Here is a 25,000-nt window from a genome sequence, read left to right as displayed (position 1 = left end):
CGTTATTTAGATTTTTTTTGCGCACAAAAACTATTGTCGTCGCATCGTAAGATTATTGTAGAGTCACTGTGGTGAGATGGACTTTGTAACGACGTTTTTAGTGCCTTTTATGGGTCTTGTGAGTGTAAATGTACTGAATGCCAATGGAGGCCTATCTGAAGCCTTTCTCAGCATCAGATTTACACTAAAATATCTTCATTTGTGTCTGAAGATGAACGGAGGTCTGACGGGTGTCAATCCACATGAGGGTCAGTCATTAATGACAGGGTTTTCATTTTTGGGTGAACTAACCCTTTAAGGTATAGATAATAATTCTGGGGTTCTTCCAGCAGGAGATTTCTGCCGGACCTGTTTTCAGACTCTCACCGTCGTTGCCTCTATGCGTTTGAATAGTTATGCTGATTAGGAGTAGGATTGGTGATACTCTGTCTGGTATCATTCGAAAGCTTACAAACTCAAAATTCATCGTTTTTGAAATTGGATGTTGTGTTACCATGGAAACAGTACTTTAAATTCTTCTAGCGGGCTCCTCCCCCTAGTGGGCGGCGTCTTGTTTCATATTACCACATTTATTTTAACGACTTTATAATCAAAATCTTTTCTAATCTTGACAAAACGCATACCGTCGGAAAGGTCTGAGTCTCAAAGGTCCATATTTGGTGACCATTTTGTGATGGAAGTGACATTTGGACTGAAATTTACAGGAAAATGCATCAAAAAACAATTAATTGAATGTGGATGACGCCCGGTGGCTGTTTTTGGTACAGCGGCTAAACAACATCTCATGGGGACTTTAATTTTTGTGATATCAACTTCAAATTTGGAACACAACTTGGTTAGACATATGGCTTTGATTTTAGAGTACTTTTAGATTTAAACATTTTTGTAAAATATATATTTTATATAAAATAAAAAATATTTAGTACAGTATTTTTTATTTACAGTAAATTTAGACTTTTTCATACTTTCATATTCTGAATTGCTTTCACTTCAGCAATAATCTGCCGAGTGTCTTCTTTAAAACAAGACCAAACTCAAAATAAGCTGCAATAATTCCTATCGACCAGCTCACTTAGCACAGCATTCGTGGCTCGACTCGTCGAGACTGTTTTCAAGATGGCTCCTGTCTGTAAACGCGTAATGTTCTGTCTTTATAAAGTATCTTCTTATTAAACTGTTTGTACACTTACACAGTTCTCAATACTTGGGTTTGCATGTAGGGACCCTCATTATGTGTTAGTGTGAGGCTATTTTGAGCCTTGTTAGTGGTATTAACTAGCAATTTAATTTGACTTATTCTGTGCCCCATATACTAGCGTTATAAGCTAATCTGTTTTTAGAGATAAAACTCTTTACATTCGATTTTCATGAAAACGCATCCCAGAGAACGATCTACTCGGTAACCATGTGTTAATCACCCCTAGGCTCATTTTTCACCCGGGTTGTCCTTTAACTGTCACAACCCTTTTTTTGGACGCCTTTTTTGTATCATATATTTTAGTAATTATCATAAATTAGGTATCATTCGAAAGCTTACGAACTCAAAATGCATCCCGAGGAAACCGTTTTGAAATCAGACATTGCGTTACCATGAAAACAGTACTTTAAATTCTTCCACTGGGCTCCTCCCCCTAGTGGGCGGCGTCTTGTTTCATATTACAACATGTATTTTAACTACTTTATAATCAAAATCTTTTCTAATCTTGATCAAACACATAGCGTCGGAAAGGTCTGAGTCTCAAGGGTCCATATTTGGTGACTGTTTTGTGATGGAAGTGACATTTGGAGTTAAATGTACAGGAAAATGTATCAATCAATGGAAAGTGGATGACACCCGGTGGCTGTTTTTGGTACAGCGCCTAAACAAAATCTCATGGGGACTTTAATTTACATTAGAAATTGTGCCAGAAATCATAAACTTTTTATGCAGAAATTCTAAAGTTAAAGTGTCAGAAATTGTGACATTTTTAATGTAGAAATTCTAAAGTAAAAGTGTCTGAAATTGTTGCATTTTTAATGCAGAAATTCTAAAGTAAAAGTGTCTGAAATTGTTGCATTTTTAATGCAGAAATTCTAAAGTAAAAGTGTCTAAAATTGTTACATTCTAATGTAGAAATTCTAAAGTAAAAGTGTCTGAAATTGTGACATTTTTAATGTAGAAAGTCTAAAGTAAAAATGTCTGAAATTGTGACATTTTAATGTAGAAATTCTAAAGTAAAAGTGTCTGAAATTGTGACATTTTTAATGCAGAAATTCTAAAGTGTTCTGACTGTTTTGTGATGGAAGTGACATTTGGAGTTAAATGTACAGGAAAATGTATCAATCAATGGAAAGTGGACGACACCCGGTGGCTGTTTTTGGTACAGCGCCTAAACAACATCTCATGGGGACTTTAATTTTTGTGATATCAACTTCAAATTTGGAACACAACTTGGTTAGACATATGGCTTTGATTTTATAGTCATTTTAGATTAAAACATTTTTGTAAAATATATATTTTATATAAAATATTTTTTATTTACAGTAAATTTAGACTTCCATAACTTTTTCATACTCTCATATTCTGAAATGCTTTCACTTCAGCAATAATCTGCCGAGTGTCTTCTTTAAAGCGAGACCAAACTTAGGTCAAAGCGTTCTTGAATTACAGCCCTTTATGTTTGGATAGTGCATTTTCATGTGTATTCTCTAAAAGGGACAGTTAAGGGGTTAAAGGGATAGTTCACCCAAAAAGGAAAATTCTGTCATCCTGTACTCGCCCTCAAGTTGTTCCAAACCTGTACGAGTCTTTTTCTTCAGCTGAACACAGAAGAAGATAATTTGAAGAATGTTTGTAACAAATCAGATTGACTAATATAGTATTTTTTATCTGATTTGTTACAAACATTCTTCAAATTATCTTCTTTTGTGTTCAGCTGAAGAAAAAGACTCATACAGGTTTGGCTCAACTTGAGGGCGAGTACAGGATGACAGAATTTTCCTTTTTGGGTGAACTTTCCCTTTAAGTTGATGACAGAAGCATGTCAGCTGACCTCTTCTCGTCTTTGGCTCGCTGGAGCTCCTCCAGTCTCAGCGCCTGCACCATGATGGACTCGCTGCCGCCCACTGTAATGGACGCCAGGTTTCGTGGCACCAAACGCCGCCTGGACGAAGTGCCGACCGGCGCCTTCTCGTCCTCAGAGCCGAAGCGCCCCCTGGAGGTCACGGCGAGGGTGGTTTTCTCCCTCAGCGTCCTGGGACAGAAAACACCAGTCAATCTCAACTCAGAAAATCAGAGAGTAAATATGAGTGATATTGGATATGAACATGCTGATTCTGTGCCAGTGTTAACACTGATCTGTCAAAGATCATATTCATATTATATCCCACTTCACATGCTACAAACACTGTACAGTAAAAGATCTCCAGTGATGGACAGCAGGAACATGTTTGCATGAAACACACAAGCAGAGCAAATTTCCCTTGAGTTGTTGCACTATGAACCATTAAATATGGAAGAATGGATTAATTAAAAAGCAAAAAGAGTACACACATCCAAATGATCTCCAACAGGAGCAGATCACAATAAAAGATATGAATATAAATGAGGAAAAATATCAGCAGATTATCAAACTATTCTCTTTTTTCTGAAAGATAAAATAGCAATGCTTTGATGAATAAATGAATGTCTTTATTGGTTCAAACATTGCTACTTTATTTTGCAAATTAAGGGAGTAGATTGACCAAATGGATTCATTAATTTACATTAGAAATTGTGCCAGAAATCATAAACTTTTTATGCAGAAATTCTAAAGTTAAAGTGTCAGAAATTGTGACATTCTTATGTAGAAATTCTAAAGTAAAAGTGTCTGAATTTGTGACATTTTTAATGTAGAAATTCTAAAGTAAAAGTGTCTGAAATTGTTACATTTTTAATGTAGAAATTCTAAAGTAAATGTCTCAGAAATTATGACATTTTTAATGCAGAAATTCTAAAGTCAAAGTGTCAGAAATTGTTACATTTTTATGCAGAAATTCTAAAGTAAAAGCGTCAGAAATTGTGACATTTTAATGTAGAAATTGTAAGGTAAATGTGTCAGAAATGGCTCCATTTTAATGTAGAAATTGTAAAGTAAAAGCGTCAGAAATTGTGAAATTTTTATGTAGAATTTGTAAAGTAAAAGTGTCTGAAATTGTGACATTTTTATGCAGAAATTCTAATGTGTCAGAAATTGTGACATTTTTATGCAGAAATTCTAAAGTAAAAGTGTCAGAAATTGTTATATTCTTAATGTAGAAATTCTAATGTGTCAGAAATTGTTACATTTTTATGCAGAAATTCTAATGTGTCAGAAATTGTGACATTTTTATGTAGAAATTGTAAAGTAAAAGCGTCAGAAATTGTGACATTTTTATGTAGAAATTGTAAAGTAAATGTGTCAGAAATTGACATTTTTATGCAGAAATTCTAAAGTAAAAGTGTCTGAAATTGTTAAATTTTTATGCAGAAATTCTAAAGTAAAAGTGTCAGAAATTGTGACATTTTTAATGTAGAAATTCTAAAGTAAATGTCTCAGAAATGGTGACATTTTTATGCAGAAATTCTAAAGTAAAAGTGTCTGAAATTGTTACATTTTTATGCAGAAATTCTAATGTGTCAGAAATTGTGACATTTTTATGCAGAAATTCTAAAGTAAAAGTGTCTGAAATTGTTACATTTTTATGCAGAAATTCTAATGTGTCAGAAATTGTGACATTTTTATGCAGAAATTCTAAAGTAAAAGTGTCTGAAATTGTTACATTTTTATGCAGAAATTCTAATGTGTCAGAAATTGTGACATTTTTATGCAGAAATTCTAAAGTAAAAGTGTCTGAAATTGTTACATTTTTATGCAGAAATTCTAAAGTAAAAGTGTCAGAAATTGTGACATTTTTAATGTAGAAATTCTAAAGTAAATGTGTCAGAAATTGTGACATTCTTATGTAGAAATTCTAAAGTAAAAGTGTCTGAAATTGTGACATTTTTATGCAGAAATTCTAATGTGTCAGAAATTGTGACATTTTTATGTAGAAATTCTAAAGTAAAAGTGTCTGAAATTGTGACATTTTTATGCAGAAATTCTAAAGTTAAAGTGTCAGAAATTGTGACATTTTTATGCAGAAATTCTAAAGTAAAAGTGTCTGAATTTGTGACATTTTTAATGTAGAAATTCTAAAGTAAATGTGTCAGAAATTGTGACATTTTTAATGTAGAAATTCTAAAGTAAAAGTGTCTGAAATTGTTACATTTTTAATGTAGAAATTCTAAAGTAAATGTCTCAGAAATTATGACATTTTTAATGCAGAAATTCTAAAGTCAAAGTGTCAGAAATTGTTACATTTTTATGCAGAAATTCTAAAGTAAAAGCGTCAGAAATTGTGACATTTTTATGTAGAAATTGTAAGGTAAATGTGTCAGAAATGGCTCCATTTTAATGTAGAAATTGTAAAGTAAAAGCGTCAGAAATTGTGACATTTTTATGTAGAAATTGTAAAGTAAATGTGTCAGAAATGGCTCCATTTTAATGTAGAAATTGTAAAGTAAAAGTGTCTGAAATTGTGACATTTTTATGCAGAAATTCTAATGTGTCAGAAATTGTGACATTTTTATGCAGAAATTCTAAAGTAAAAGTGTCAGAAATTGTTATATTCTTAATGTAGAAATTCTAATGTGTCAGAAATTGTTACATTTTTATGCAGAAATTCTAATGTGTCAGAAATTGTGACATTTTTATGTAGAAATTGTAAAGTAAAAGCGTCAGAAATTGTGACATTTTTATGTAGAAATTGTAAAGTAAATGTGTCAGAAATTGACATTTTTATGCAGAAATTCTAAAGTAAAAGTGTCTGAAATTGTTAAATTTTTATGCAGAAATTCTAATGTGTCAGAAATTGTGACTATGCAGAAATTCTAAAGTAAATGTCTCAGAAATTGTTACATTTTTATGCAGAAATTCTAAAGTAAAAGTGTCAGAAATTGTGACATTTTTAATGTAGAAATTCTAAAGTAAATGTCTCAGAAATGGTGACATTTTTATGCAGAAATTCTAAAGTAAAAGTGTCTGAAATTGTTACATTTTTATGCAGAAATTCTAATGTGTCAGAAATTGTGACATTTTTATGCAGAAATTCTAAAGTAAAAGTGTCTGAAATTGTTACATTTTTATGCAGAAATTCTAATGTGTCAGAAATTGTGACATTTTTATGCAGAAATTCTAAAGTAAAAGTGTCTGAAATTGTGACATTTTTATGCAGAAATTCTAAAGTAAAAGAGTCTGAAATTGTTACAATTTTATGCAAAAATTCTAAAGTAAAAGTGTCAGAAATTGTTATATTCTTAATGTAGAAATTCTAAAGTAAATGTGTCAGAAATTGTGACATTTTTAATGTAGAAATTCTAAAGTAAATGTGTCAGAAATTGTGACATTTTTATGCAGAAATTCAAAAGTAAAAGTGTCAGAAATTGTTACATTTTTATGCAGAAATTCTAAAGTAAAAGTGTCAGAAATTGTGACATTTTTATGCAGAAATTCAAAAGTAAAAGTGTCAGAAATTGTGACATTTTTATGCAGAAATTCAAAAGTAAAAGTGTCAGAAATTGTGACATTTTAATGCAGAAATTCCAAAGTAAAAGAATGCAACAGTTTCTGACACATTGTTGCATCCAGAATGAATGTAAAAGTGAATAGTTAGTGTTTGAAGAGCTGTCTGGGGATGCAGCAGTGGACTGTAATGAACTGGTTCTGGAGGTCACCTGGACAGCAGGGTCAGCTTCTGCTCCAGAATCATCTCCAGTTTCTGGGCCTGTTTCGAGATCCAGTGATCGACCCCGTGGAAGCGATAACAGTTCTCCAACATCAGTCTGAAATCGGCCACGAAGGCAGTGATGGATTCATACCTGCGATCAGCAAACTTATCGTGCATCTTAGTGAAGCTCATCTCCGCACTGGGGCCGATGGGATGCCAGAACGGGGCCGCAGTGGGTTTGTGCTTCTCTGAGAGAAAGCTCTGGAAGATTCTGTGGGCCTGCTGGACCTCGGGAGTGAGATCGTGTTCATCACAGTGGGACGAGACCTTCTCAAGGTCAGACCCGTTCTCCAGACACCCGCAGGAGGTCAAGGTCAAGCGGTGGTTCAGGTCCATGATGTCCGAATGAAGCTTCATTCTCGCTCACCTGCACAGGTGCCGCCAGCATCATCTGTCAATCAATGTCCATCGGGCATCGCACCAAGCCATCGCTGGTCCTGCCTGAAGACAGACAACAAAACATCACACCGGAAATGCTTTAAAATGAGAAAAAAACAACAACAGAATTTGAAGAGGGAAACCTTGTTATAAATAAGGGCTCTCAAAAGATTAATCGCGATTAATCGCATCCAAAATAAAACATAATATATGTGTGTTTACTCTGTTAATTATTATTAATATATAAATACACACACAAGCATGTATATATTTAAGAAAAAAATATTTTTTATATATAAAACATTTATATTTATATATATTATAGATTATATAAATGTATATACATGCAAATATTTCTTAAATATATACATGAATGTGTGTGTATTTATATATAAATAATAATTAACAGAGTAAACACACATATATTATGTAAACACAAACTTTTATTTTGGATGCGATTAATCGCGATTAATCTTTTGACAGCCCTATTATAAATATTAAACTGAAATGTTATTAATTCAGTCGATTAGACATGCTTTTAGATTATTAAAATCCTTTACTAAAAGATACAGAAAAGTAAAGCGAAATTAGGGCAGGAAAATAAATAAAAAGGTTTTCATATGGCTCTGATATTCTTACAAATTTAACAAAATAGTAAATTCGGCACTCATTTAGATTATTAAAACTTCTTAATATAATCGGATTTTACAACAATAAGGAGACTTTATTGTTATATTTTAATTCCACTTCCAGTTTAAATGAGGATTTGATGTAAATTCTGCATAATAATCATATTCTAATAAATATTATGCATTTCCATGAATTTCTACAAATCACCTGAAAGTCATTTAAAGTGCATTAAGCATAATTAAATAGTGTTAATCTCGCAGATTGCTTTTAGATTATTTAAATCCTTAATAAAAGATACAGAAAAGTAACGCGAAATTAGGGCAGGAAAATAAATAAAAAGGTTTTCATTTGGCCCTTAAAAATGTAACAAAATAGTCAATTGTATAAATTCGGCACTCATTTTGATTATTAAAACTTCTTAATTTAATCGGATTATTTAACAATAAGGAGACTGTATTGTTATATTTTAATTCCACTTCCAGTTTAAATGAGGATTGTATGTAAATTCTACATAATAATCATATTCTAATGCATTTCCATGAATTTCTACAAATCAACAAATCGCCTCAAAGTCATTTAAAGTGCATTAAGCATAACTAAATGGTGTTAATCTCCCAGTCTTTAATGTTTTATGAGTTTTTACAACATTACCGGAGCGCTGTCCTGTATTGTCGAGTGAAACATTAAACCGCCCGCGCTAGGCCGCAGCGCCAGCGGCCTCGATTTCACTCTCACACCCGGGAGGGCTCGCCTCAGCCGCGCAGCCGCCGCTCTTTCTCCCGCGGACCGCTGAAGCTCATAGTTCCATAGTGCCGCGATCTGTGAGGGAAATGCCGTTAAAACCCGAAGCGCGGCTGTTTTTCCGCTGTCACGAGAGAAAACCTGTCAGATTTAAAATAAATAGTGTGATAGAGAATGACATGAGAGACTCGCCGACACTGAATCACAGACCCGCTGTTTACATGTGCGCGCGCGCGTCTCTCTCGCTGTGTGTGTGTGTGTGTGTGTGTTTCCAGAAAATACATACATGATAAAGGACCATATAACAGCAAAGAGAAAATAAATATAAATATTTTCATTAGCTCGAGGTTAGAAACACAAACCTGTGAATATTCCAGACATAAAACACTTAATTCTGTCCTTCAGACATTATATACATTATATTTGATCATATTAATAAGTAACTTTTTAAAGTAATGTATTAAAATATTGCGTTACTCCCTAAAAAAAAAAATATGTAATTGGATTACTTAGTTACTCTTAATGGAAAGTAATGTGCTGCGTTACTTTCGCGTTACTTTTCCTCATCGTGCTTGTTTGATTTATAATAACAAATAAACAAAAGTTCTATTTTTGGCAAATGTAAAAGCCCTTTCACACCAAAAGAGGAATGAATTCGCCTCAGGCTGGATTACCGAAGAACACAGTTACAGCAATAAAAGCTAAACACTGGAATGTGATGTTTATTTAGCTTATTAGTATGATTTATGGTCAAAGTAAAGACACTGGTTAGTAAAGTTAGATTAAATATATACAGTTTATTTGTGTAATTTAACATATTTAATTATTGTAGGTCTGCGTAATATTCAGAGATTGCATTTCATGTTTTTGTTCATTTTGAGGAATATTTAGTCTATAACTACAATAACCATCATTTTCACACACACTATCACATGCACACACTCTCTCTCACAAAGACACACACACACACTCTCTCTCTCTCTCTCACACACACACACACTCAAACACACACACAGAGACACTCATGCTATGACACTCAGATATTTTATTGTAAATGTAAAAGTAATGCAATAGATTACTAGTTACTTGAAAAAAGTAATCGGATTACTTCACTGGCGTCACATGTAATGCCTCAACACTGATGATGTTAGAGAAAATCAATGATATGTTCCCAGAAAAGGGAACTTTCCTTTTTCCCTTCCGGTGTTTTCATCCGTTGTTACTGAAGCTGAAGGTTCAGATTCCAGAAAATAGAAGCAGAAACAGGAAATAAACTCTGGAATCTTCACAAAACCGGTTTTATTCATTTTATACTGATATTTTGGGGTGAAATGTGATCTATGTTTATTTTAATACAAATATCGTCCTATCCTAATAAACCACAGTTCAATGGAGAGATGATTTATTCAGCTGAAGATTTGTGGCTGGTTTTGTGGTCCATGTCTTTATGATTTTATAAAAACGTGCATGCGATGCTCCCAGTCAACACTAGAGGTCTCCAGTGTTCATGAACACACAGCGGTCACATGACCCGAAGGAAGGCCAATCAAACCCCGGATACCAGATCTGATCATGTGACTGAAACAGAACTGAGACACATCACACACACACACACGGATGATTCTGGAATCAAAATATTTAATAAGTACATAACAAGTATTATACCATGTATAAAATTTGGAATCACGATTCGAAGCGATGTCTCGATGGAGAGAAAACATAAAACACCACAGTCAAGCTGAAGCAGGAGAGAGAGAACAGCCAAGATCACAGACGAGTGTGTGTGTGTGTGTGTGTGTGTGTGTAATCCTTAAACATGTTACAGTTGCATTTCCTGGAAAAAAACAGAAGCGTAAGGACGTCACCACAGAAAGAGACGAACAGGCAAACGACAAACAGCTCAGGTTCATCATCATCCGGCCCATAATGCACTGCACAAACGCCACATTTACCCCTTGATAGAAGGAACTGATATATTATTAAATTGTATTTATATATTTAAAATATTAAAAGCACATATAAAAACGATACATATTCAAAGCATTTACACATCTAATGCTCGTTTTAATAACAAAAATCAGTCGATCTAACGGAACTCACTAATGAGAAAAACATCCGGACACGTTAAGAAGAATTCGGGAGGAAATGTGCGTGATATATTTATATATACTGGGGGTGAAATATGACGAGTTTCTGACAGATCCAGATGTGATCCGGAGTCCCAGCATCTGTGGTCATGTGACACAAACGTCAGGCTGGTGCTGATGTGTGTGTGTGTGTGTGTGTGAGACGAGAGCAGATGTTTGTCCGTGTGTTCTGGATCAGACTCATCGTCCTTTGCTGTAGCCGGGGAAAAACTGATCCAGGAGCACCTGCAGGGTTCTGTTGAGGGTCATGGCGTAGTCTTTGCCCAGGTCGTGGCGGCAGGCGGGGCAGGTGAAGACCTCAGCGCGGAACGACCTCTGCAGACACGTCTGAACACACAACACACACACACACACACACACACACACACACACACACACACACACACACACACGTTTACATGCTTACATTTCTTCATCATAACCTGGCCTGAAAAAAAAAAGCTAAGAAATGCATGCTGCTATGATAATCTCTGGAAAATATTAACAAACATGGCACTGCACTTTTTGCTTAGTTTCTTGTATTTTTTTTCTCCAAAAGGTACTTCCATAAGTTTATTTTTTTCATAAAAGAAGTTTAATAATAAACCATATGTTCAACATAAAAACTATATCTGTTTTCATTTATTGAAGGGTCATTGTAGCTGATGATTATAATAATAATAAACAGAGCAAAATAATAATGATTGTTTAATACCGTATACCGTAAAACCATGATATTTTCTGAGACGATTATCATACCGTTACAACCCTAATGATGGTGCAGTGATGATTGCAGATGTTATGATGGTACAGTGATGATTGACAGATGTTATGATGGTGCAGTGATGATTGACAGATGTTATGATGGTGCAGTGATGATTGACAGATGTTATGATGGTGCAGTGATGATTGCAGATGTTATGATGGTGCAGTGATGATTGACAGATGTTATGATGGTGCAGTGATGATTGCAGATGTTATGATGGTGCAGTGATGATTGACAGATGTTATGATGGTGCAGTGATGATTGCAGATGTTATGATGGTGCAGTGATGATTGACAGATGTTATGATGGTGCAGTGATGATTGCAGATGTTATGATGGTGCAGTGATGATTGACAGATGTTATGATGGTGCAGTGATGATTGACAGATGTTATGATGGTGCAGTGATGATGGACAGATGTTATGATGGTACAGTGATGATTGACAGATGTTATGATGGTGCAGTGATGATGGACAGATGTTATGATGGTGCAGTGATGATTGACAGATGTTATGATGGTGCAGGGATGATTGACAGATGTTATGATGGTGCAGTGATGATTGACAGATGTTATGATGGTGCAGTGATGATTGACAGATGTTATGATGGTGCAGTGATGATTGACAGATGTTACGATGGTGCAGTGATGATTGACAGATGTTATGATGGTACAGTGATGATTGCAGATGTTATGATGGTACAGTGATGATTGACAGATGTTATGATGGTGCAGTGATGATTGCAGATGTTATGATGGTACAGTGATGATTGACAGATGTTATGATGGTGCAGTGATGATTGACAGATGTTATGATGGTGCAGGGATGATTGACAGATGTTATGATGGTGCAGTGATGATTGACAGATGTTATGATGGTGCAGTGATGATTGACAGATGTTATGATGGTGCAGTGATGATTGACAGATGTTATGATGGTGCAGTAATGATTGACAGATGTTATGATGGTGCAGTGATGATTGACAGATGTTATGATGGTGCAGTGATGATTGACAGATGTTATGATGGTACAGTGATGATTGCAGATGTTATGATGGTACAGTGATGATTGACAGATGTTATGATGGTGCAGTGATGATTGACAGATGTTATGATGGTACAGTGATGATTGACAGATGTTATGATGGTGCAGTGATGATTGACAGATGTTATGATGGTGCAGTAATGATTGACAGATGTTATGATGGTGCAGTGATGATGGACAGATGTTATGATGGTACAGTGATGATTGACAGATGTTATGATGGTGCAGTGATGATTGACAGTTGTTATGATGGTACAGTGATGATTGACAGATGTTATGATGGTACAGTGATGATTGACAGATGTTATGATGGTGCAGTGATGATTGACAGATGTTATGATGGTGCAGTGATGATTGACAGATGTTATGATGGTGCAGTGATGATTGACAGATGTTATGATGGTGCAGTAATGATTGACAGATGTTATGATGGTACAGTGATGATTGACAGATGTTATGATGGTGCAGTGATGATTGACAGATGTTATGATGGTGCAGTGATGATTGACAGATGTTATGATGGTGCAGTGATGATGGACAGATGTTATGATGGTACAGTGATGATTGACAGATGTTATGATGGTGCAGTGATGATTGACAGATGTTATGATGGTACAGTGATGATTGACAGATGTTATGATGGTGCAGTGATGATTGACAGATGTTATGATGGTGCAGTGATGATTGACAGATGTTATGATGGTGCAGTGATGATTGACAGATGTTATGATGGTGCAGTGATGATTGACAGATGTTATGATGGTACAGTGATGATTGACAGATGTTATGATGGTACAGTGATGATTGACAGATGTTATGATGGTACAGTGATGATTGACAGATGTTATGATGGTGCAGTGATGATTGACAGATGTTATGATGGTACAGTGATGATTGACAGATGTTATGATGGTGCAGTGATGATTGACAGATGTTATGATGGTACAGTGATGATTGACAGATGTTATGATGGTGCAGTGATGATTGACAGATGTTATGATGGTGCAGTGATGATTGACAGATGTTATGATGGTGCAGTGATGATTGACAGATGTTATGATGGTGCAGTGATGATTGACAGATGTTATGATGGTGCAGTGATGATTGACAGATGTTATGATGGTGCAGTGATGATTGACAGATGTTATGATGGTGCAGTGATGATTGACAGATGTTATGATGGTACAGTGATGATTGACAGATGTTATGATGGTACAGTGATGATTGACAGATGTTATGATGGTGCAGTGATGATTGACAGATGTTATGATGGTGCAGTGATGATTGACAGATGTTATGATGGTGCAGTGATGATTGACAGATGTTATGATGGTACAGTGATGATTGACAGATGTTATGATGGTACAGTGATGATTGACAGATGTTATGATGGTACAGTGATGATGGACAGATGTTATGATGGTACAGTGATGATTGACAGATGTTATGATGGTGCAGTGATGATTGACAGATGTTATGATGGTGCAGTGATGATTGACAGATGTTATGATGGTGCAGTGATGATTGACAGATGTTATGATGGTGCAGTGATGATTGACAGATGTTATGATGGTGCAGTGATGATTGACAGATGTTATGATGGTGCAGTGATGATTGACAGATGTTATGATGGTGCAGTAATGATTGACAGATGTTATGATGGTGCAGTGATGATTGACAGATGTTATGATGGTGCAGTGATGATGGACAGATGTTATGATGGTACAGTGATGATTGCAGATGTTATGATGGTGCAGTGATGATTGCAGATGTTATGATGGTACAGTGATGATTGACAGATGTTATGATGGTGCAGTGATGATTGCAGATGTTATGATGGTACAGTGATGATTGCAGATGTTATGATGGTGCAGTGATGATTGCAGATGTTATGATGGTACAGTGATGATTGACAGATGTTATGATGGTGCAGTATTGATTGCAGATGTTATGATGGTGCAGTGATGATTGACAGATGTTATGATGGTGCAGTGATGATTGACAGATGTTATGATGGTAGAGTGATGATTGACAGATGTTATGATGGTACAGTGATGATTGACAGATGTTATGATGGTGCAGTGATGATTGACAGATGTTATGATGGTGCAGTGATGATTGACAGATGTTATGATGGTACAGTGATGATTGCAGATGTTATGATGGTACAGTGATGATTGACAGATGTTATGATGGTACAGTGATGATGGACAGATGTTATGATGGTACAGTGATGATTGACAGATGTTATGATGGTGCAGTGATGATTGACAGATGTTATGATGGTGCAGTGATGATTGACAGATGTTATGATGGTGCAGTGATGATTGACAGATGTTATGATGGTGCAGTGATGATTGACAGATGTTATGATGGTGCAGTGATGATTGACAGATGTTATGATGGTGCAGTGATGATTGACAGATGTTATGATGGTGCAGTAATGATTGACAGATGTTATGATGGTGCAGTGATGATTGACAGATGTTATGATGGTGCAGTGATGATGGACAGATGTTATGATGGTACAGTGATGATTGCAGATGTTATGATGGTGCAGTGATGATTGCAGATGTTATGATGGTACAGTGATGATTGACAGATGTTATGATGGTGCAGTGATGATTGCAGATGTTATGATGGTACAGTGATGATTGCAGATGTTATGATGGTGCAGTGATGATTGCAGATGTTATGATGGTACAGTGATGATTGACAGATGTTATGATGGTGCAGTATTGATTGCAGATGTTATGATGGTGCAGTGATGATTGACAGATGTTATGATGGTGCAGTGATGATTGACAGATGTTATGATGGTAGAGTGATGATTGACAGATGTTATGATGGTACAGTGATGATTGACAGATGTTATGATGGTGCAGTGATGATTGACAGATGTTATGATGGTGCAGTGATGATTGACAGATGTTATGATGGTACAGTGATGATTGCAGATGTTATGATGGTGCAGTGATGATGGACAGATGTTATGATGGTGCAGTGATGATTGACAGATGTTATGATGGTGCAGACATGATTGACAGATGTTATGATGGTACAGTGATGATTGACAGATGTTATGATGGTGCAGTGATGATGGACAGATGTTATGATGGTGCAGTGATGATTGACAGATGTTATGATGGTGCAGTGATGATTGACAGATGTTATGATGGTGCAGTGATGATTGACAGATGTTATGATGGTGCAGTGATGATGGACAGATGTTATGATGGTACAGTGATGATTGACAGATGTTATGATGGTGCAGTGATGATTGACAGATGTTATGATGGTGCAGTGATGATGGACAGATGTTATGATGGTGCAGTGATGATTGACAGATGTTATGATGGTGCAGTGATGATTGACAGATGTTATGATGGTGCAGTGATGATTGACAGATGTTATGATGGTGCAGTGATGATTGACAGATGTTATGATGGTACAGTGATGATTGCAGATGTTATGATGGTGCAGTGATGATTGCAGATGTTATGATGGTACAGTGATGATTGACAGATGTTATGATGGTGCAGTATTGATTGCAGATGTTATGATGGTGCAGTGATGATGGACAGATGTTATGATGGTGCAGTGATGATGGACAGATGTTATGATGGTACAGTGATGATTGACAGATGTTATGATGGTGCAGTGATGATTGACAGATGTTATGATGGTGCAGTGATGATGGACAGATGTTATGATGGTGCAGTGATGATGGACAGATGTTATGATGGTGCAGTGATGATTGACAGATGTTATGATGGTGCAGTGATGATGGACAGATGTTATGATGGTGCAGTGATGATTGACAGATGTTATGATGGTGCAGTGATGATGGACAGATGTTATGATGGTACAGTATTGATTGCAGATGTTATGATGGTGCAGTGATGATTGACAGATGTTATGATGGTGCAGTGATGATGGACAGATGTTATGATGGTACAGTATTGATTGCAGATGTTATGATGGTGCAGTGATGATTGACAGATGTTATGATGGTGCAGTGATGATTGCAGATGTTATGATGGTACAGTGATGATTGACAGATGTTATGATGGTGCAGTGATGATTGACAGATGTTATGATGGTGCAGTGATGATGGACAGATGTTATGATGGTGCAGGGATGATTGACAGATGTTGTGATGGTGCAGTGATGATTGACAGATGTTATGATGGTACAGTGATGATGGACAGATGTTATGATGGTGCAGTGATGATTGACAGATGTTATGATGGTACAGTGATGATTGACAGATGTTATGATGGTACAGTGATGATTGACAGATGTTATGATGGTGCAGTGATGATGGACAGATGTTATGATGGTGCAGTGATGATTGACAGATGTTATGATGGTGCAGTGATGATTGACAGATGTTATGATGGTGCAGTGATGATGGACAGATGTTATGATGGTGCAGTGATGATGGACAGATGTTATGATGGTGCAGTGATGATTGACAGATGTTATGATGGTGCAGTGATGATTGACAGATGTTATGATGGTACAGTGATGATTGACAGATGTTATGATGGTGCAGTGATGATTGACAGATGTTATGATGGTGCAGTGATGATTGACAGATGTTATGATGGTGCAGTGATGATGGACAGATGTTATGATGGTACAGTGATGATTGACAGATGTTATGATAGTGCAGTGATGATTGACAGATGTTATGATGGTGCAGTGATGATTGACAGATGTTATGATGGTGCAGTGATGATTGACAGATGTTATGATTGACAGATGTTATGATGGTGCAGTGATGATTGACAGATGTTATGATGGTGCAGTGATGATTGACAGATGTTATGATGGTGCAGTGATTATTGACAGATGTTATGATGGTGCAGTGATGATTGACAGATGTTATGATGGTGCAGTGATGATTGACAGATGTTATGATGGTGCAGTGATGATTGACAGATGTTATGATGGTACAGTGATGATTGACAGATGTTATGATGGTACAGTGATGATTGACAGATGTTATGATGGTACAGTGATTATTGACAGATGTTATGATGGTGCAGTGATGATTGACAGATATTATGATGGTGCAGTGATGATTGACAGATGTTATGATGGTACAGTGATGATTGACAGATGTTATGATGGTGCAGTGATGATTGACAGATGTTATGATGGTACAGTGATGATTGACAGATGTTATGATGGTACAGTGATGATTGACAGATGTTATGATGGTACAGTGATTATTGACAGATGTTATGATGGTGCAGTGATGATTGACAGATGTTATGATGGTGCAGTGATTATTGACAGATGTTATGATGGTGCAGTGATGATTGACAGATGTTATGATGGTACAGTGATGATTGACAGATGTTATGATGGTGCAGTGATTATTGACAGATGTTATGATGGTGCAGTGATGATTGACAGATGTTATGATGGTACAGTGATGATTGACAGATGTTATGATGGTGCAGTGATTATTGACAGATGTTATGATGGTGCAGTGATGATTGACAGATGTTATGATGGTACAGTGATGATTGACAGATGTTATGATGGTACAGTGATGATTGACAGATGTTATGATGGTACAGTGATTATTGACAGATGTTATGATGGTGCAGTGATGATTGACAGATGTTATGATGGTGCAGTGATTATTGACAGATGTTATGATGGTGCAGTGATGATTGACAGATGTTATGATGGTACAGTGATGATTGACAGATGTTATGATGGTGCAGTGATTATTGACAGATGTTATGATGGTGCAGTGATGATTGACAGATGTTATGATGGTACAGTGATGATTGACAGATGTTATGATGGTGCAGTGATTATTGACAGATGTTATGATGGTACAGTGATGATTGACAGATGTGTGCATCACAAACCTTGCAGACGTTGTGCACACACTCGGTTGTGACGGGCTGGAAGGATAATTCCTGACAACACACGCACATGAACAGCTGCTCCACCTTTCGCAGGAAGTTCTGCAGGACAACAGGAAGTGATGCATTAGGGTATCCATGGCAACGGCAGTATTTTAACAGACAAGTCTTATTTAAGTATCATAGATATACTATTATAGTTTTGTTATTTTAGTTTATGAAAGCAAGCGTGTGTGTGACCGTGTGTACCGGTCCCTCCGTGAGGAAGCTCAGCGCCTCGTCCCACAGCTTCCTGTTGGGTTCGTCTTCCTGTATCAGATTCTGCTGCTGTTCTGACAGAACGAACGATTCCACTTCCTTCAGACGCTTCACTGGCGGCTCCTCTGGCTCCTCACACACACCTGACACACACACACACACGATCATATCTATGCATAAACAAACAGAAGCACACACACACACACACACACACACACACACACACACACACACACACACACACACTCACACACACACACACACACGTTTGTTTTTGTGAAATGTGAGGACATTCCATAGGCGTAATGGTTTTTATACCGTACAAACCGCATTTTCTATCCCCTTACACTGCCCCTAAACCTACCCATCACACACACACACACACACACACACACACACACACACACACACACACACACACACACACACACACACACACACACACACACACACACACACACACACACACACACATACTGCCCCTGCCCCTAAACCTACCCATCACACACACACACACACACACACACACACACACATACACATACACACACATACACACACACATACACACACACACACACACTGCCCCTAAACCTACCCATCACACACACACACACACACACACACACACACACACACACACATACACACACACACACACACACATACACACACACACACTGCCCCTGCCCCTAAACCTACCCATCACACACACACACACACACACACACACACACACACACACACACACACACACACACACACACACACACACACACACACACACACACACTGCCCCTAAACCTAGCCCTCACAGGAGACTGTGCAGTTCACTTTCTGTGAAAAAAACCTCATTCTGTGATTTATAAGCATTTTGAAAAGTGAGGACATGGGGAACGTCCTCATATTTCACCCTCTTTTTGTAATACCCATGTCATTATACACATTTGTGTCCTGATATTTCACAAAAACATGCCCACACACACACACACACACACAGCTGATGAGCGTACTTGTGTCCTCTACTTCCTCTACTTCTGGACTGCCGTTGCTCTGCAGCTCTTCCTCTGTGTTCTTCTCCTCCGGCTTCTGCTCCTCCTCCTGGATTCTCCTGGATGGGCGAGTGGATCGAGGTCTTCCTCTCTTCCTGCCCCGCGAGGAGCCGCCCACCGCCCGCACGCTCGCCTCGCGCTTCGTCTTATTGGCCATGGCCTCCAGATAGCCAGGAGGATACTGAAGAACAAGGAAGACATTATAAGAAGACTGCACAGTGTTATTTTCCTTCACACACACACACACACACGTTGGGTTTTTATGTTTTATGGGGACTTTCCATAGGCGTAATGGTTTTTATACCGTACAAAATGTATATTCTATCCCCTTACACTGCCCCTAAACCTACCCATCACACACACACACACACACACACACACACACACACACTACCTGACTGAGGTGTGTGTCCTCACCTGGACTTTGAGGCCCAGTTTCTTGCTGCGCTCCATCCCTTCCGGAGTCCAGGGCGCCGGCTCCATGTCATCTCGCCGCAGGAGATACCGCCACACCAGGAAACCACACTTCCCGATCTCAGGCCAGTACTTCACCACCTGCACACACACAGCCTTCAGAACACCATCACCGCACCACCTGCACACACACAGCCTTCAGAACACCATCACCGCACCACCTGCACACACACAGCCTTCAGAACACCATCACTACAGATCTCCGTCTGTTTCTTCTGATAGGGTAATGGTCATTGGCCATTTCGTGAACATTTAAAATGATACGCACTGTATTGACAACATTCCCACTGGAAGAGGCTAATGTGGCGTTCACACCGGACGCGATTCGCGCGAATGTGGACGCTTGAACATTGAGTTTACTCGCTTCAATCGCGCGTGACATTCACTGCACAACAGGCGTGATTCTCCTCATGGGCGGGGCTTCTGCCAGCGGCTCGTCTCAGTGAGAAATGTCTGACATGGGCTGTGTTTACACGTCTTTTTTTGTTAAAATCTACTGTTAATGTGACAAAACCTAGTTTTAAGTCTTTTTCAGTTGATAATGTAGTAGTTTAAAGCTCAAATCAGTGGTTTATTTATATAAAGAGTGCCTATTTGATCATGTGATCTGGTGTGTGTGTGTGAGCTCCAGTGGATCAGCGGCGCTCATTAACCCGGTGAGATCAGCCTTTCCTCAGCCAGTTCTTCTCCCGCTGGCTCTGATGTCTCGAGCTATAATTCGTCTTGTAACGGCCGATCTTTGCTCTCATGGCTCTATAATTTGTTCCCTGGCGAATCGTTTAGGCTGAGGGCAAAGAGAAGTTTCATTACTTTATATTTTTAGGCTATAACTGTACGTTGCAGTTGTAACGTTAGCCGACTAGCACTGACTCTGAATGTTTGACTGAATTGTTTGCTTTATTTCATGTGTAGCTCATTATAACTTTTACTTATACTTTTGTATTATTGATCAAACATAAACTTGCATTTAACAAAAAGAGACTGGGTTGTGTTTCATGTCATTTAATGTTATCACAGTGATAATCATATTGTCTGAACCAGATATTAATATACAGATTTTCTCCTCATTGTTGTCACTACTAGAGCAAGCTCCTGATTGGTTAACGCGGAGCGAAATATCCGCAAAAGTTCAGATTTTTCAACTCGGGCGATTTGCGCAAATCACACCGCAGAATGTCTATTCACGTCTTTGCATTGACTTAACATGTAAACATGAAAAATGCGTCCCAATCCGCACTCTAGTGTGTGTGTGTGTGTGTGTGTGTGTATGTGTGAGAGAGTCAGTGTGTGTGTGTGTGTGTGAGAGAGTGAGTGTGTGTGTGTGTGTGTGTGTGTGAGAGAGTCAGTGTGTGTGTGTGTGTGTGAGAGAGTGAGTGTGTGTGTGTGTGTGTGTGTGTGTGAGTGTGTGTGTGTGTGTGTGTGAGAGAGTGAGTGTGTGTGTGTGTGTGTGTGTGTGTGAGAGAGTGAGTGTGTGTGTGTGTGTGTGTGTGTGAGAGAGTGAGTATGTGTGTGTGGGCATGTTTTTGTGAAATATCAGGACACAAATGTGTATAATGTCATGGGTATTACAAAAAGAGGGTGAAATATGAGGACGTTCCCCATGTCCTCACTTTACAAAATGCTTATAAATCACAGAATGAGGTTTTTTCACAGAAAGTGAACTGCACAGTCTCCTGTGAGGGCTAGGTTTAGGGGCAGGGGCAGTGTGTGTGTGTGTGTGTGTGTGTGTGTGTGTGTGTGTGTGTGTGTGTGTGTGTGTGTGTGTGTGTGATGGGTAGGTTTAGGGTCAGTGTAAGGGGATAGAAAATACGGTCTTACGGTATAAAAACCATTACGCCTATGGAATGTCCTCACATTTCACAAAAACAAACATGTGTGTGTGTGTGTGTGTGAGAGAGTGAGTGTGTGTGTGTGAGAGAGTGAGTGAGTGTGTGTGTGTGTGTGTGTGTGTGTGAGAGAGTGTGTGTGTGTGTGTGTGTGAGAGAGTGAGTGTGTGTGTGTGAGAGAGAGTGTGTGTGTTTGTGTGTGTGTGTGTGTGTGTGTGTACCTTATAAATGCCGTCGTAGCGGTTTCCCTCCTCCGGGGCGTATTTGCTGATTCTTCGGCCCTTGGAGCTGCGGATCACTCGCACTGGTTTTCCCGCCCGCCAGTTGCGCGACTCCGCCCCGTCCTTGTCATTCAGGGGAGCGTCACAGTTCAGTGCCAGAGCCCTGAGAGGTCAGAGGTCAACAAGAAACACGTACAGTCACATTTGACATGCATCTGAGACGCCTGGGCATCAGAAACGCCACAGGATCACCTGTTCATGTGTGTGAGCGTCTGATCGAACGAGTGCTCGCCGATGCGCTTGTTTCCCGAGAGGTCGCGACCTCCGCTGCCGGTGTAGGTGAACTCATCGCCCCGGTCCTGAAACACACACACACACACACACACACACACTCCTATAAAGCCTGACGGACACTATATCAGTATATCAGTGAGAGATTGATTTAATGACTCACTCATAAAGACTTGTTTCATTACTGGATGAATCAGTGTTTTTGAATAAATCTCTTGAGTGAATGATTCAATGACTCACTCATAAAGACTTCACTTGTTTCATTACTGGATGAATCAGTGTTTTTGAATGAATCTCTTGAGTGAATGATTCAATGACTCACTCATAAAGACTTCAATTGTTTCATTACTGGATGAATCAGTGTTTTTGAATGAATCTCTTGAGTGAATGATTCAATGACTCACTCATAAAGACTTCACTTGTTTCATTACTGGATGAATCAGTGTTTTTGAATAAATCTCTTGAATGAATGATTCAATGACTCACTCATAAAGACTTCAATTGTTTCATTACTGGATGAATCAGTGTTTTTGAATGAATCTCTTGAGTGAATGATTCAATGACTCACTCATAAAGACTTCACTTGTTTCATTACTGGATGAATCAGTGTTTTTGAATAAATCTCTTGAGTGAATGATTCAATGACTCACTCATAAAGACTTCAATTGTTTCATTACTGGATGAATCAGTGTTTTTGAATGAATCTCTTGAGTGAATGATTCAATGACTCACTCATAAAGACTTCATTACTGGATGAATCAGTGTTTTTTAATGAATCTCTTGAGTGAATGATTCAATGACTCACTCATAAAGACTTCATTACTGGATGAATCAGTGTTTTTGAGCGAATCTCTTGAGTGAATGATTCAATGACTCACTCATAAAGACTTCACTTGTTTCATTACTGGATGAATCAGTGTTTTTGAGCGAATCTCTTGAGTGAATGATTCAATGACTCATAAAGACTTCACTTGTCTCATTACTGGATGAATCAGTGTTTTTGAATGAATCTCTTGAGTGAATGATTCAATGACTCACTCATAAAGACTTCATTACTGGATGAATCAGTGTTTTTTAATGAATCTCTTGAGTGAATGATTCAATGACTCACTCATAAAGACTTCATTACTGGATGAATCAGTGTTTTTGAATGAATCTCTTGAGTGAATGATTCAATGACTCACTCATAAAGACTTCACTTGTTTCATTACTGGATGAATCAGTGTTTTTGAGCGAATCTCTTGAGTGAATGATTCAATGACCCATAAAGATTTCACTTGTCTCATTACTGGATGAATCAGTGTTTTTGAATGAATCTCTTGAGTGAATGATTCAATGACTCACTCATAAAGACTTCATTACTGGATGAATCAGTGTTTTTGAATGAATCTCTTGAGTGAATGATTCAATGACTCACTCATAAAGACTTCATTACTGGATGAATCAGTGTTTTTGAATGAATCTCTTGAGTGAATGATTCAATGACTCACTCATAAAGACTTCACTTGTTTCATTACTGGATGAATCAGTGTTTTTGAGCGAATCTCTTGAGTGAATGATTCAATGACTCATAAAGACTTCACTTGTTTCATCACTGGATGAATCTGTGTTTTTGAATGAATCTCTTGAGTGAATGATTCAATGACTCTCATAAAGACTTCAATTGTTTCATTACTGGATGAATCAGTGTTTTTTAATGAATCTCTTGAGTGAATGATTCAATGACTCACTCATAAAGACTTCATTACTGGATGAATCAGTGTTTTTGAATGAATCTCTTGAGTGAATGATTCAGTGACTCACTCATAAAGACTTCATTACTGGATGAATCAGTGTTTTTGAATGAATCTCTTGAGTGAATGATTCAGTGAAGCCTGATGGACACTATATTGTGTTTCTGTCTGAGATTCCTCACCACTTCATCCTCGAATCCGCCCGCGAGCACCAGCGAGTACGAGCCGTCGTTACTCCGGCCGTGGATCCCGCCCACATGAGGCCTGTGGACGCCCGCCTCGCTCACCTGACCACACACACACAGTTAACCCCTGCACAACCAGCCCCTTCCCAGAATGCCCTGCTGCGGATCGCCTCACCTGAACACGGAACTTCCACGTGGTTCCGACGGGAACGCCAGGGACTGGGCCGTAGTGATTGGAGGGGACGATGGTGCACTCTTTAGTGCGGCCCACACACGCCATACCCTAAAACACACACACACACACACACGTCACGGTTACATCATCTTCACATGTGCAGCACTGCTGAGATCATGTGACCTGTGTGAATGATCAGTGAATCACTAGGGGAATGACTCACTCATAAAGACTTCACTTGTCTCATTACTGGATGAATCAGTGTTTTTGAATGAATCTCTTGAGTGAATGATTCAATGACACACTCATAAAGACTTCATTACTGGATGAATCAGTGTTTTTGAACGAATCTCTTGAGTGAATGATTCAATGACTCACTCATAAAG

The 25,000-nt window shown here is 38.1% G+C and overlaps 2 protein-coding genes across 2 annotated transcripts in view; both read right to left on the bottom strand.

Moving 5' to 3' along the window:
- brd10 (bromodomain containing 10) overlaps positions 1 to 8,835 on the bottom strand; it is a 20,638-nt gene extending 11,803 nt beyond the window's left edge. The window contains exons 1-3 of the mRNA XM_079835442.1: positions 8,485 to 8,835; positions 6,773 to 7,266; positions 3,033 to 3,233 (exon numbers count right to left, since the gene is read on the bottom strand). Of these exons, the coding sequence (XP_079691568.1) occupies positions 3,033 to 3,233; positions 6,773 to 7,182 (611 nt within the window). The 5' untranslated portion in view covers positions 7,183 to 7,266; positions 8,485 to 8,835. The remainder of the gene's footprint in view (positions 1 to 3,032; positions 3,234 to 6,772; positions 7,267 to 8,484) is intronic.
- Positions 8,836 to 10,195: 1,360 nt separating this feature from the next.
- The window catches only part of uhrf2 (ubiquitin like with PHD and ring finger domains 2), a 63,476-nt gene continuing 48,671 nt past the window's right edge, over positions 10,196 to 25,000 (bottom strand). Inside the window, exons 8-16 of the mRNA XM_079835941.1 lie at positions 24,615 to 24,722; positions 24,437 to 24,541; positions 22,483 to 22,589; positions 22,231 to 22,393; positions 20,127 to 20,264; positions 19,671 to 19,890; positions 18,649 to 18,800; positions 18,403 to 18,501; positions 10,196 to 11,048 (exon numbers count right to left, since the gene is read on the bottom strand). Coding sequence (XP_079692067.1) covers positions 10,902 to 11,048; positions 18,403 to 18,501; positions 18,649 to 18,800; positions 19,671 to 19,890; positions 20,127 to 20,264; positions 22,231 to 22,393; positions 22,483 to 22,589; positions 24,437 to 24,541; positions 24,615 to 24,722 — 1,239 coding nt within the window. The 3' untranslated portion in view covers positions 10,196 to 10,901. The remainder of the gene's footprint in view (positions 11,049 to 18,402; positions 18,502 to 18,648; positions 18,801 to 19,670; positions 19,891 to 20,126; positions 20,265 to 22,230; positions 22,394 to 22,482; positions 22,590 to 24,436; positions 24,542 to 24,614; positions 24,723 to 25,000) is intronic.

This window comes from Gobio gobio, assembly GCF_949357685.1.
Source record: "Gobio gobio genome assembly, chromosome: 14".
Taxonomy (NCBI): Eukaryota; Metazoa; Chordata; class Actinopteri; order Cypriniformes; family Gobionidae; genus Gobio; species Gobio gobio.
The sequence above is the reverse complement of the archived record's forward strand: the minus strand, read 5'-3'. Positions and strand labels throughout refer to the sequence as shown.